A 12,690-nucleotide genomic window follows, 5' to 3' on the forward strand; every position below is an offset into this window, starting at 1 on the left:
TTAAAATCAAATAGGAGTAATATGCATTCGAGGTGTGTTGTCAGTTATAAAAGCTAGTTGTAAGAATCTGGAAAGCGTGGGACAAACAATTCAAAGTGGGTTTATTTGAGGTCAGGGTGTCCTCATCACCCAATGCTTTAAATCCGCAGCCTAATTAATAGTGTTTGACAGCTCTGTAATGTCGGCTCAAACCCAAAGCTCAAATACACAAAGGATTCAAGGCAGACCAGACGAAAGAAGTGCAAACACATCACACCTAACACCAATCGACATTCAATTATCTCTTACCTGTTAGTTTCCTCTTTTGATTATTGTCCAAACATGCGAGGAACAACAAGTAAATGTTGCCCGGGCCATACAACAAATGTTTCTATTTATTTTCGAAATGTTTATGTATGTATTATGTGTATAAGGGAAGCTATAATTATTCGATTTTTTTTTTTTTTTCAAAACATTAAATGGTTGAGAAATAAGCCACACCCATGTGAGTAATAGACTTTTTGAGCTTTACTTGACTTGGTTTAGATTAAAATAAAAGATTAGTTATTTGATTTATATAAATAGGCCTACATACAGATATGTAAGTCCAAAATGTATCCAGAAATGAAAATATCGTAAGTATACCAGTAATTTTCAGTCTTTGTGTCAATCTTAAAGGGTCTCTAAGGAGTGATTATAAATCTTAATTTACTCGTATAACCTTTTATTTCTGTTGACGGTTTAAAACCATTATTGAAATGATTTAGACGCTGTTTTGCGCCTCAGGTGGAAGCCTAATGTTTGATACTGTTTCTCGACTCCAGTTTAGTCTTCAGATCGTCACTCATTCAGTGTCATCCAATCGAGAGTAATGTGGGCGGGGTCTAAGGGCAACACTGGGCCGTCCTGAAGTCTCTGAGCACGTCTTGAGGGCACTCCAACACTGGCAGAGGAACAGGAGAAGCACTGATACTGCCTTTAGATTAGACCTCGGCGACATCCATCCACGGAGCCTGCACTGTTTCCCGGAGGATGCGTGTTAAAACATTTTAATGTCTAAAGAACCTGATGGATTATCAAACACCGTTTTGTTAAATTTGTCCTTTAGAGTGCCTGTTGCGATTGAGCTGTTATTTTAGGAGGTCTGTTTTATTTCGTTTCGAAATCAAACGCGTTTCCAGCAGATGAGAACGACCAGCAGCATCGGATTCTTCTCGTATTAGCGCCTGTGGATCTCTCACTGTTATAATCAAATTTGGACATTGCATCGCAATGGATACAACTATGTGGAGTTATATATTAGGTCTTTTCATGGTGGCTTGTCGAGTAAAACTGGCTCGAGCAACAGTTTTAGAATCAATATATTGGAATACTTCGAACACCAAGTAAGTGCACTTAAAATTAAGACAACCAAAAAGCTTTAACATTTATTCTATTCTATTTTTATTTTTACTAGTGGTTATTTTTAATTATTAGTAAGTAGCCTAACTGTGACTAGTTTATATCTATACAGTGAATATTTATTCCAAAAGTGGCTGATCTATAAATCAGTCAACTATAAATAGAGTACTTTAATAGCCATTACTGTCCCAGTTGTGACATGTAACTGTTTCATTGTTACTGGTAACAAATTGCAAATGTGCCATTGAATTTCACAGGGATCTGTGGTTCAGTGTACCTGTATTAGTTATTGTTCCAGTTGTACTTTACTACCCTTTTCTGACACTATTGTCTATTCCAGTTAGTCCACTAGTTTCCAGTAGTGTTTTTTCTTGTCATATATAATGACTAGTTGGAATGGCTTAATTATCATTCATACTAGTAAAATTAAAATGTTGCTAGTACAAGTTGGAATATGGCACTATTTTTTAATAAACAAGTGTTACTGTAATACAATTGAGAAATAAGTTATTGCACTTAACAAGTAGTTACCAGTCATAAGTTGATATCTGAACCACAGATCCAAATTTCATTCAAAGGCAAAAAAATATGTACTAGGACTTTAAGGAAACGGTTATGCTGATTGGTAGGAATGACCCTATAATGATTTTTCTAATCTTCAAAGTAGGCTACTACACAGAAACCTCAAGAACCAAAAATGGTACTTGAGTCTTCTGAAGGTGTAGCAAACAGCCACCGAAGAACCATTCATTTTTTAAATGTATCTGTAATTTCACTTTTTTACAGTTTTAATTTGCTGATTTCTCTATTGATTTTATTACCCTGTCATAGTCATTTAAACATAAGACTGCCCACTAAACATATTCGTAATCCATGGCACTTTGTTGGAGGACCACCCACCTTTCCATACTGCAGGGTATTAGTTACAATGATGCTTTATTGGCAGCAACATTGAGATGCAAGTACTTTCATTTGCAGAATGAAGCTGAACGGCGACCGCTGTATAAACTTTTTCCAAAACAAACTTCCACCTCATAGCCATTCCCACTATTTGTAAATGTTCATTTACATAATTTAAGCAATTACCCTGTGTGTACCCTGTCAAAAATTGCAGGTAAATGCAATGTTTTGTAGAAATTATATGGTGAGGTTGACATGTCTTGCAAAATCCATGTACCTTGGTATTTGCTGAGGAAAAGCTGCAGAATTAATCTGCACTTAGAGCAATCAAACTTTTGGAGACCTTGCATCATGGTTAATATCGTGTAAGAGTGCTGAGCCACAGCCTAAATTTAGGACTGATTATAAGATGAGAAATGTTAAATTGAAGAGTGGATTACAGCCTCTCGCTGATTGCCATAGAGAGATCTGTTGCCTGAGCTCCTTTTTTCCACTGTGAAGTGTGTCTCCGAGGTCTATACATCTGTTCCCCACCACACCTTTCTGTGTCGGGACAAATAGTTGCTAAACTAGGGTAAGTGCTACTTTTTGAGATCGAAACACCCAGCCTAGTGTTTTCTCAGCTGCCGAAGTAGTACACACTCTCTTCCTAACCTAGTGTGGTCTTGCTATTTGGTCAACGTACCTGACAAATGTTATTAACATTAATAATCATGAAGCAATTTCACCAAAAATGCACTTAAATTTCCCATTTTGTTTTTTTTATTCCACAATCTGGCCACTCAAGTGAAAGCGGTCGATTTGGTGGCTGTTCCTTCACAGTGGTGAACCTGTATTCAAATAGACCAGTTTTGTTTAGATGCAGGATAACGTTCCTTTAAGATGCTAAGCTGTAGTGTAGCGGAGCTTTGCCGCAGGTTGTAATCGGTTTTCATGAGTTCCAGTAGCTCAGTGGGTCATCTTTGTCCCAGAGCTTTGGAGACAAAAGGTGCGCCGGGATGAAGGCACAGTTCAACCCCCAACCCGGTTTGAGCCACACAGAAGTCGGTACTGCAGGGGGTGGAGGAGGGGCACTAAAGCTTCCTGTCTTCTCAGGAGCCCTAGCAGAAGCTCGAGGGTCCCTTTCTTTCCATCTCTTAATGACTTTATGAGGATGGAAGCTAGTCTTAGAAAGTGACTCTTTTATTCTGCCTTATGTTTAGGGAAGCATAGGAGAGAATAAGACCATGTCTAACTTTGTCATGGCAGATTTAGAAAAGAAAGGACAAATCCAATGCACACAGTGGCCTGTTTACAATGGAATTTGTGTGTTTAATGAGAAATCAGATTAATCTGAGAATCTGCAAATAATTGAAAGGTCAATATCAGAACGCTTTTACAACAAGTGAACATTGAAATAGGTGATATAGTGAGGTTGTAATAAACATCAAGGGCAGGAAAGGACTGCCAGCAAGCGGTCATGAGTGAGCGATTGCTAATTGTGCAAATGCATTACAGAGTAGAGAAGTATGTAACGGGGAAAAACATAAGACTGCAAAGTTGCATACATTAGTCAAAAAATGTGTAAGTAAGCCAAGATCCCAAATGCTTTAAATGCATTTGCTTCAAGACAGAACTCTGAAAATTAGCCAAAGGAAATTGCTTGTCTCAATCCATTGCATTGAGTTGCTTGTTTTAGAATAAATGGAGGGTGGCAACCATGGGTCGAACGCATTTTGAAAAATGTCAAATTTTTTTATAATGAAAAACCGTTGCAACATTCAAAATGTCATTTTTGTTTTACTCAGGATACAGGATTGAATCTAGACTCGACTCTTAATAGACATTAATGAAGCCAATGACCAGTTGGTTAATTCAATTACCTGAAGAATCAACGAGCTTCAAATATTGAATAGTTTTGCTGTGAGGATAAATTTATTAGATATCCAAACATAATACATTTTACATCAACTTTTAAGGTTCTCATGCCTGATAAATAAACGATAGAAAATTGATTAATTATTATGCATGCTAATCAGTATGTTGTTCCCATTTCTGTAACTCTATAAGATGTTTAACATCACCGTGTTCCCTACAGGTTTGTCCCAGGAAGGGGTGTAGTACTATACCCTCAGATCGGAGACAAAATGGACATTGTGTGTCCAAGAATCAAGCCAGGCTCCACTGAGCAGACGAACATTGAATACTTTCGAGTCTATCTTGTTCCCAAAGAACAACTTGAGACCTGTCGAGTCACTAAGGGCGACATGTTACTGCTCAACTGTGACAAGCCAGACCAGGACGTGAAGTTCACCTTCAAGTTTCAAGAGTTCAGCCCCAACCTGTGGGGCCTGGAGTTTTACAAAGGAAAGGACTATCACATCATCTGTAAGTTTACTGCCATGCTTACTCATGAATTTACCTCAGGTGCTGATTCATGATCGTTTTTCACCTCCGTTGGCAGCTGTAACACTGTCTAGAAGGAGCCAAATTCAGAACTGATCCCACCCGTGGGAATTTCAGCCTTCAGCATTGTCTCCCAAGATATCTTTTCCGTGTTTTCGTCTGGGAAGGCGACTGACTAGTGTAGCCCTCCAAAAATAGTGAACAAGTCAAGTTTATAGTTAATGGAAGTGTGTTAAATCCATTAGCAAGCGTGTTTACCACACAAGATGTCTTTGTTATAGACATACAGATATCATCAATCATTATATTGTTTAGCTTGCGTCATTTTTTTAGCCTATTTTTGTCCTCTTGCCCTCCGGGGATGGAAACGTCACAAGCGTTCAGTGTTCTCTGGGAAGGAAGACTTGTTGATGGCCTTTTACATGGATGTCATTAGTATCATTCGACCACTTCGAAAAATGGGTTATTGTTCAGTTTAGCGTGTGTTGATCTCAGCCCCTATTCAGTTGGCACATTCCTTAATGGCCGTTTATGTGATTTTAAGATTTACACGCTCCAAATCCCTCAATCCTTTGCCAGTATGAGACGGATCGGTTTGATGTGATTTTTCAAGGCAGCTTGGCCTGTAGCCCGAGGGACATGGATATCTGACCTAAATGATTCTAAAAAGACTTACCTCTGTGGCTGCGTGTGTGTGTGTGTGTGTGCGCCTTGTGTGCATGCAAATGTCAGAACATGTGCATGTAACTGTGATGTGTGTGAGAGTTGACAAAAGGAGAGGAAGAGAACTTTCTTTAGGCATGTTGGAAAGACTTGACGTACAATACCGTTCAAAAGTTTGGGTTCAGTATGATTTAGTTTTTTATTAATACTTTTACTCTGCAAGGCTGCATTTAATTGAAGACATTAGACGTTGATTAAAAGACATTTATGTTACACAAGATTTCAAAAAATGCTGTTCCTATGAACTTTCTATTCTATTCTAACTTCTATTTTTTTAGAATCCTAAAAAAAGTTATCAGTTTATACAACCTTAGCAAGTTTTCAACACTGATAATAATAAAAAAAATGCTTCTTGAGCAACAAGTCAGCATGTTAGAATGATTTCTGAAGGATCATGTGAAACTGACGATTCTAAAAATTCAGATTTGCATCACAGGAATATATAACATTTTAAAATATACTAAAAATAAAAACGGTTATTTTATATCGTAACATTTTTTCAAAATATTACTGTTTTTACTGTATTTTTAATTAAATAAATTCAGCTTCGGTGAGCATAAGAGACGTCTTTTAAAAATCATACCAACCCTAAACCTTCGAATGGTAGTTTTTTTTTTGCTCATTTACAAGTTACTAGATTTTCACTTTTTAGAGAGATATATTTCTTTTAATGAATTGGTTTTTGATACAGTAAGTTAAGAAAACTAGTAACAAAAGTTATAATAATTGAAAGTAATGTTAATTTCTAACATATTTTAGAGGAAAGTAGAAAGAGTATATTGAAAATAGGAGGTTTAATTGCATTTATATGTTTGTGTCAGAAAAACACGTTGAGCGTGTGTGTACATCAGCCAATAAAAATGACAAAATTAGGAGCAACCATTAACTACCTCCGCAATCAGTACAAGACATCATCATGTCCTGCTGCAACTGCAACTTCCAACAAATAATCACAATTTCTTCTAGACATACACACAGGATATGTTTCTTAAAATATGATCGCTAGGATAGTTAGGTCTCTTAATGTCTGCAAAAATCTAAAAATATCCAGCAGAAACCATAACATCTGCTTGGATACACTTGTTTTATTGTATGCGTGCAACTTCAATTTTCCACCTCCACTTTGTTGCTCTGTCGCTGGCTTCGTGACTGGCTGAGCTGAGCTGTGCTGGCCCGAGGCGCTGAATGTGCTTGTTGTGGTTAGGAAATGAGCGGGCTTCATTCAAACCGAAGAGTCGGGTCACATCTAGAGCGGCCGCTGCAGATGAATGTGGGAACGGTTGTAGGGAACTTGGACATGTTGGGTAAAAGCACTCTCTCTCTCTTGCTCTCTTCTCCCCCTCTGTTTTTCTCTCCTTAGCTCTTTGGTTGGCTTTCTCTGCCCACCCCCCATTCTCTTGCCCTTTCGCTCTCTAGTCACTCGGTTCTTTCTGTGCCCTAAGCAGTTTGGAGGGGAAGTCCATTTGTTCATGTGGGATTGGTCTTAATCCTCGCAGTGAAAGAGAGATTACGGCCCAATGGAATTCTTTAGCTCCGCTATCAGAGGACACAGCATGGGTGCGCAGGCACAATGGCATTTCAATCGTTCGACCAAGCCACTCCACTAGCCGTGGATTGACAGCCAAAGCAAATCCTTGATATTCTGTGATAATGATGTGAAAAGGTTTTGGTAATATGCTTAGTTTCTGTAAAGTTCAAACCTGTGTGATTACGCTGCGGTTATTACTCACAGTATGAGGGGTTTCTAAATTAGCGTGCACGTGAGTGCCCCTCGTAAGGATTTTCTGGCAAACAAACAGAAGCTTTGGCGAAAACTAAGATTGTCTCTTTGTACGAGCAAGCTGAACCTTCTTCACCTTCTGCATACGCATGCATATTGACTGATGAACACATGACTCAAATGTCCGCAAGGACCACTTGAAAGGTTTTAAAGCACCTGTGAGGATGCATGCGGAAAGCTGACCCGGTCATAAACTAGCTCGCTTAGTGCTGCTAAACCTTATATGGCCAAATACATACACAGGACTGGAAGAGAAATGGGTCCCGAGAGGAAAGAATAATTCGGTGGCATGTTGAAGTTTTTAAGATGGATTATGGGCTTTAAATATTCAACCTCAGAAATGCGGACTACTAAATGCTGGATGGATGAATCTCTGAAAATGATTTTGCTTTAGAAAACTGAATTGAAACGTTCCTAGTTTTCTTTTTCTTTTATATTGCTTTGAAAATGCTTTGATTGTGGATGTTTCACTATTAAGATTTAGCTCTCATTACTCTCAAAGTAGATTCTTACTAGATTCACATTATTTTATAATAATCAGCATAATGACTTTTATTACTGCAATTTTTACTGTATAACAGCAATGCAGCAAATGATGTAAGACCTTTATAATTACCAATTTTTAATGATTTATTATATGTAATTACTACAGTTAAATACTGAATATAATTTCTGTTGCATTCTAGAAATGAAAATGAAATTTTGCATGAGAATTGATTAGAAAATTGAATTGATCGATAGAATTGTTTTGCTTAATTATCATATAATTAACGTATTGAAGCCTGTTTTTGCCACTGAATAAAAAAATAAAAAAGGAAATTGCGACTTTTCATCTCTCAATTCTGAGAAAAAAGTCTGAATTGCATAAAAGTGTCAAAATTGCAAGATACAAACTCGCATTTGTGAGAAAAACATCCGAATTGAGATTATCTCGTAATTCTGACTTTATTTCTCGCAATTGCGAGTTTAAATCCAACTATTATGACTTTATAACTCGGAATTGTGAGTTTATATCATGCGATTCTGAGAAAAAAACGTCAGAATTGTGAGATTAAAACTCGCAATTACCGTTTTTTTTTTTTATACAATGGCAGAAATGGGCTTCCATACATGATAATGTCACATTACTTTCATTAGGAAAAATGTGATCCAGATATGTTCTTTAAACGTTTTCTGTGATGTTACTGTATTCTTTTTTTTTTTTTTTTTAACAACATTATGAAAACGGATAATTAACTTTTTCTTCCCTCTTTCAGCCACATCAAACAGCACTTTTGAAGGTTTGGACAACCACGACGGCGGTGTTTGTAAGACCAAATCTATGAAGCTGGTCCTGCGAGTTGGACAGAGTGAGTACCACCCATACCTACACCTGCATCAGTGAAGAGCACTGCTTCCATAACAGTCTTTCATGTCACTGGTCTTGTAGTGGGTGTCCATGCTAGTGTGCCTCAGCGTGTAATTGAAATGTCATGTGAGCTTGTTTCCTGTGGCGATGCCAGCTGTCCCTTCTTTGGGCTTGTGGGGAGATACTTGCAGCTTTACGCCAATTCATTAAATTCTCTCTCAAAACCTGGGGCATAACGCCTAGAAGCCAAAAAGATGTAAGGGTGGTCCGATATTATGATCAGTTTTTCAGTTCGCTGAACATTTTGTACTGCTTTGCTCCACTAGTCATTTTAGTTGCTGTCTGTTAATATTTAATTCTCTGTTTTTTTTTTTAGGTCCTACAGATTCATTCTCAGCAAAAAACTACCCAACTAGACATCCTCCAAAATACCCTGAGAGTAAGGACCAAAACACCTTCAGCAAAGAAAACGATGCTGTCAACAGAGTTGGTAAGTATTGATGTATACAAGGGTAAATCTCACTAAATGTCATAAATTATGAAATAATTAATAAACATTTAATATAGTAAACAATATATTTTAGATTATAATATACAATATGTTCAAGCATAAAATGCAATAATAATTAAATTATTAAAATATAAAAAGTCATGCATCATAAAAATCCAATTTCATCCCAAAACTAAAATCTAAATAAATAAAAGGAATAATAAAAAATTAAATATGAAATAAAATACAATACCATATGTTATAATATTAAATATTATAATAATTAATTAATAAATTCAATATGCTTGATATATCTCAGATGTCAAAATTTTACTTTTTCTTCACCACGGATTTGAATTTGTTATATTATATCTTTAAGTGTGTGTGTGTGTATAGAATAATGTAAAAAATAATTAGACAATTTTTGCATATGTATCACAGGTGCAGATTTATGTACAAAATGAATAAATAAATAAAAACAATTAAATGTTGTCAGTTTAACATGGGCATGCATATCCTAATTTGTTCTCATGATTTTAAATGATGTACATGTGTAAAGCTGGTTATTTTACTTTCACAAATCACTGCGTTTTAATCCAACAAATAATAAACTAAATCTGATCATAAACTCCCCATTCTTTCTCGTTCCCCAGACCCCATGCAGAATGGTGAGTCCGGAGGCAAGAGCGGAGAGTCTGTAGGAGCCGCTGGATCTGAAGTAGCCCTGTTTGCTGGCGTTGCATCTGGTGCTGTCATCTTCATCATCATCATCATCGCTCTGGTAGCACTGCTGCATCGGCGTCATCAGAAGCACTCCGCCCAGTGCTCCGCCCAGCTGCCATTAAACACGCTGCCCAAACGCGGAAGTGCTGCCAGTGGCGGCAGCAACAATAACGGCTCTGAGCAGAGTGACATCATTTTCCCGCTGCGGACCTCAGGAAGCATGTACTGCCCGCACTACGAGAAGGTCAGCGGTGACTACGGACACCCTGTCTATATAGTCCAAGAAATGCCACCACAAAATCCTGCAAACATTTACTACAAAGTTTGACAGAGAATGGACAACAAGCCATGGACCCGGAGAAGCCGACCGGATCTGTTTCAAATGATGGACATCAGCGCTTTGATGCCTCTCTGACGCTCAGATGCTTGTTGCAGATGGTTTAGCTCTATTAGCTGGATGCCAGAAGGGCTGAAGTGTTGTTTAATTCAGAAGAACTTGGTTCTGAGACTTGATTCTGGATTAGATGTTGGTGCATATGGGAATTTGCTCTTCTGTTTATACCTTAACATGGAAAACTGGATGACTTTCACGCAGTGAATGCTGCAAAGTCATGCTGAATAAACATGAGACTACCAACTGATTTTGTTACAAAAATACAAGACCTTTTTTAATTTATTGTTTTTTGCTTATTTTGATGTCTCTAAACTCCCAGATCTTAATTTGTGCACGAGAAGAGGCCTTTATTCCTGTACTTTGCAATTCGTCAATGTATTTGAGTCCATCCGATGCAATTTGAGCTGATATGAACTGTTTGCATCCCAAAGCTGGCCTGATGGATGCATATTACGTGTCAGTTCAGACATTTGTGGCCCTTATGCTGTTGATGTGCAAGCCGGTGTGGTCCAAAACGCATGTGGTTCTTTTATCCCCATTTGCTTATAACTTTTCAAACATTTATTCAAACAGCAAACAAACAAAACTAAAGATCAACATACAGAAAGATCCTTTGTTGACGTGGTAATGTAAATACAATAGCCAAGCATTGAAATTATGCTTTGTGTGTGAATCTGGACATTGCTCATGCATTACGTTTCTTCACTGAATGCTCAGTTGATTTTGTTCAGATACTTCAGGAGTTCACTTCAGCACACGTGAAGCGGCTTGTTGGATATATGGACTTTTTTTTTTTTTAAATCTTGCATTTGTTAAACTTGTTTGTTGATTCTAGCAAATAGTGTGTTGAGGGAATTTCACATTCCAGGTGGCAGACAAGGTTGAAAGGTTGAATGAAATGATTCACCATAGTCACTTGTGCTGCTCTTTTTTTTTTTTTCTTTAGTTTTGTTTGAATGAATGAATGAAAAGTTCACAAAATTGTTTTCTATTGTTCAAATAAAATAAGTGGCCTCAAAGTCAAAACACAAATCTTGGCTCAATATCTGAAAGCACTACTGATAAACAAATCAGAGGAAGATGACATTCGGTGAGATTTAGCCTCATACGCATCAATACCTATAGCAAACTTTCAACTAGCCAATAATCAAAAACAAGACTGTCCACTCGTTAGGTTCTTCATGTCCCTGGCAACTACATAGGAAGCACATAACATTTGGTTTCATTTCCAAATGACGCATTGGGTCACAGGACACTCATCCCTCTCCCACGGTGGAGAGTGTAGTGTGATGCATTTCAAAACAAGCACTCACACCTCATGACCTCAGACACCGTCTCACACAATCCCGGCTACACACGTTCTCACACCGCGTTTGTGCTTTTTCTTACAGACTCAGATAATGACCTCTAACCTTCCACAGCACATTATCTGTGGCCCTTCCTCTCCCCTCTAACGTTACAAACAATATTCCACCCTGAATACTAAGCGAGGGTAGAGAAGAACAGGAAACGGTGTGTTTTGTTATGGAGGGACAGAACAATGGGGTGGTAAATCTACAAGTCAAGCCAGCTGCCTGTCACATTCGGCCAAAAGAAACACGTCTGTCATTTTACAAAATCCTGCATCCTGGAATATACTAATTTCTGATGTTTTTCTTGCAAATGCAAAATGTATTTTTCTCATCTCCGCAATCACTGAAACACAAACGTCAGTTTCTTGCATTATGAATATGCTAACAATGTCTGGAAGTTGGTCAGAAGGTCTCTGTTTGTTTGTCTGATATGGTTTCTATTACTGACCAGCCAATATGTCAACCAAGATAATTAAGCAGCTCATATTAGTCCAATTTGACAGAAACAGCTGATGAAGCTTGGTGTGTTAGGTTCTTCTTTGCGTCATTTTCTGATTTTAATCTGGGTAAAATATGAGTAAATATTATGTTCAAGTTTATTTGTATAGCTCTTTTTACGATTTTTACTCACCTTTATGACAGATTTCTATCCCTCATCCAAAATGTTGGTGCTTCTAAGAGCTTGTAAAAGAAAAATATGAATCAAGTGTTCAAGTCTTCTGAAGAGGCACTCTGAATTATGAACAGATTTTAAGATTTTATTCACATATTAAAACCGATCAATGCACATGCATAGTGCACAAATCAAATATGTGTTTAGAAGATGAATAAAAGACAACATGAGAGTGAATAAATGATGGCAATTTTCATTTTTGGGTAACTATGCCTTTAATAACCCATATCAAATCAAGCTCAATTTTGTAGCAACATTTCTTGACTTTATTCTGAAGAACCTGTGAGGAAATTAAAACTAGCAGCCCAATATTCTGCCATCTGCTCCCGCACCAAAGTATGGATATCTTGAGAGTTTTTGTTCCACACTCTTTACCTAAAAACTACTTACAATGACTGAAATACATCATCCGCAACACACAATGCATCATTAAATCAGAGAGAGCACAGCTGAACTCGCATGTCCGGAAGAAAGCACACATCTGGACTAGAAATTACAAAAGACCTTTTCTAGTTGCCCCAAACATTTACAGCTGGTTAAAA

At 37.5% G+C, this 12,690-nt stretch overlaps 1 protein-coding gene across 1 annotated transcript; it reads left to right on the forward strand.

Annotated features, from left to right (window-relative positions):
* Nucleotides 1–913: 913 nt before the first annotated feature.
* LOC306873012 (ephrin-B2a-like) lies at nt 914–12,323 on the forward strand. The gene is made up of 5 exons (XM_079422001.1): nt 914–1,364; nt 4,358–4,647; nt 8,425–8,517; nt 8,893–9,006; nt 9,660–12,323. Exons 1-5 carry the CDS (start codon nt 1,252–1,254, stop codon nt 10,055–10,057), a joined length of 1,008 nt encoding a protein of 335 aa, XP_079278127.1. The 5' UTR covers nt 914–1,251; the 3' UTR covers nt 10,058–12,323.
* Nucleotides 12,324–12,690: the final 367 nt, after the last annotated feature.

This window comes from Barbus barbus (assembly GCF_936440315.1).
Source record: "Barbus barbus genome assembly, chromosome: 7".
NCBI lineage: Eukaryota > Metazoa > Chordata > Actinopteri > Cypriniformes > Cyprinidae > Barbus > Barbus barbus.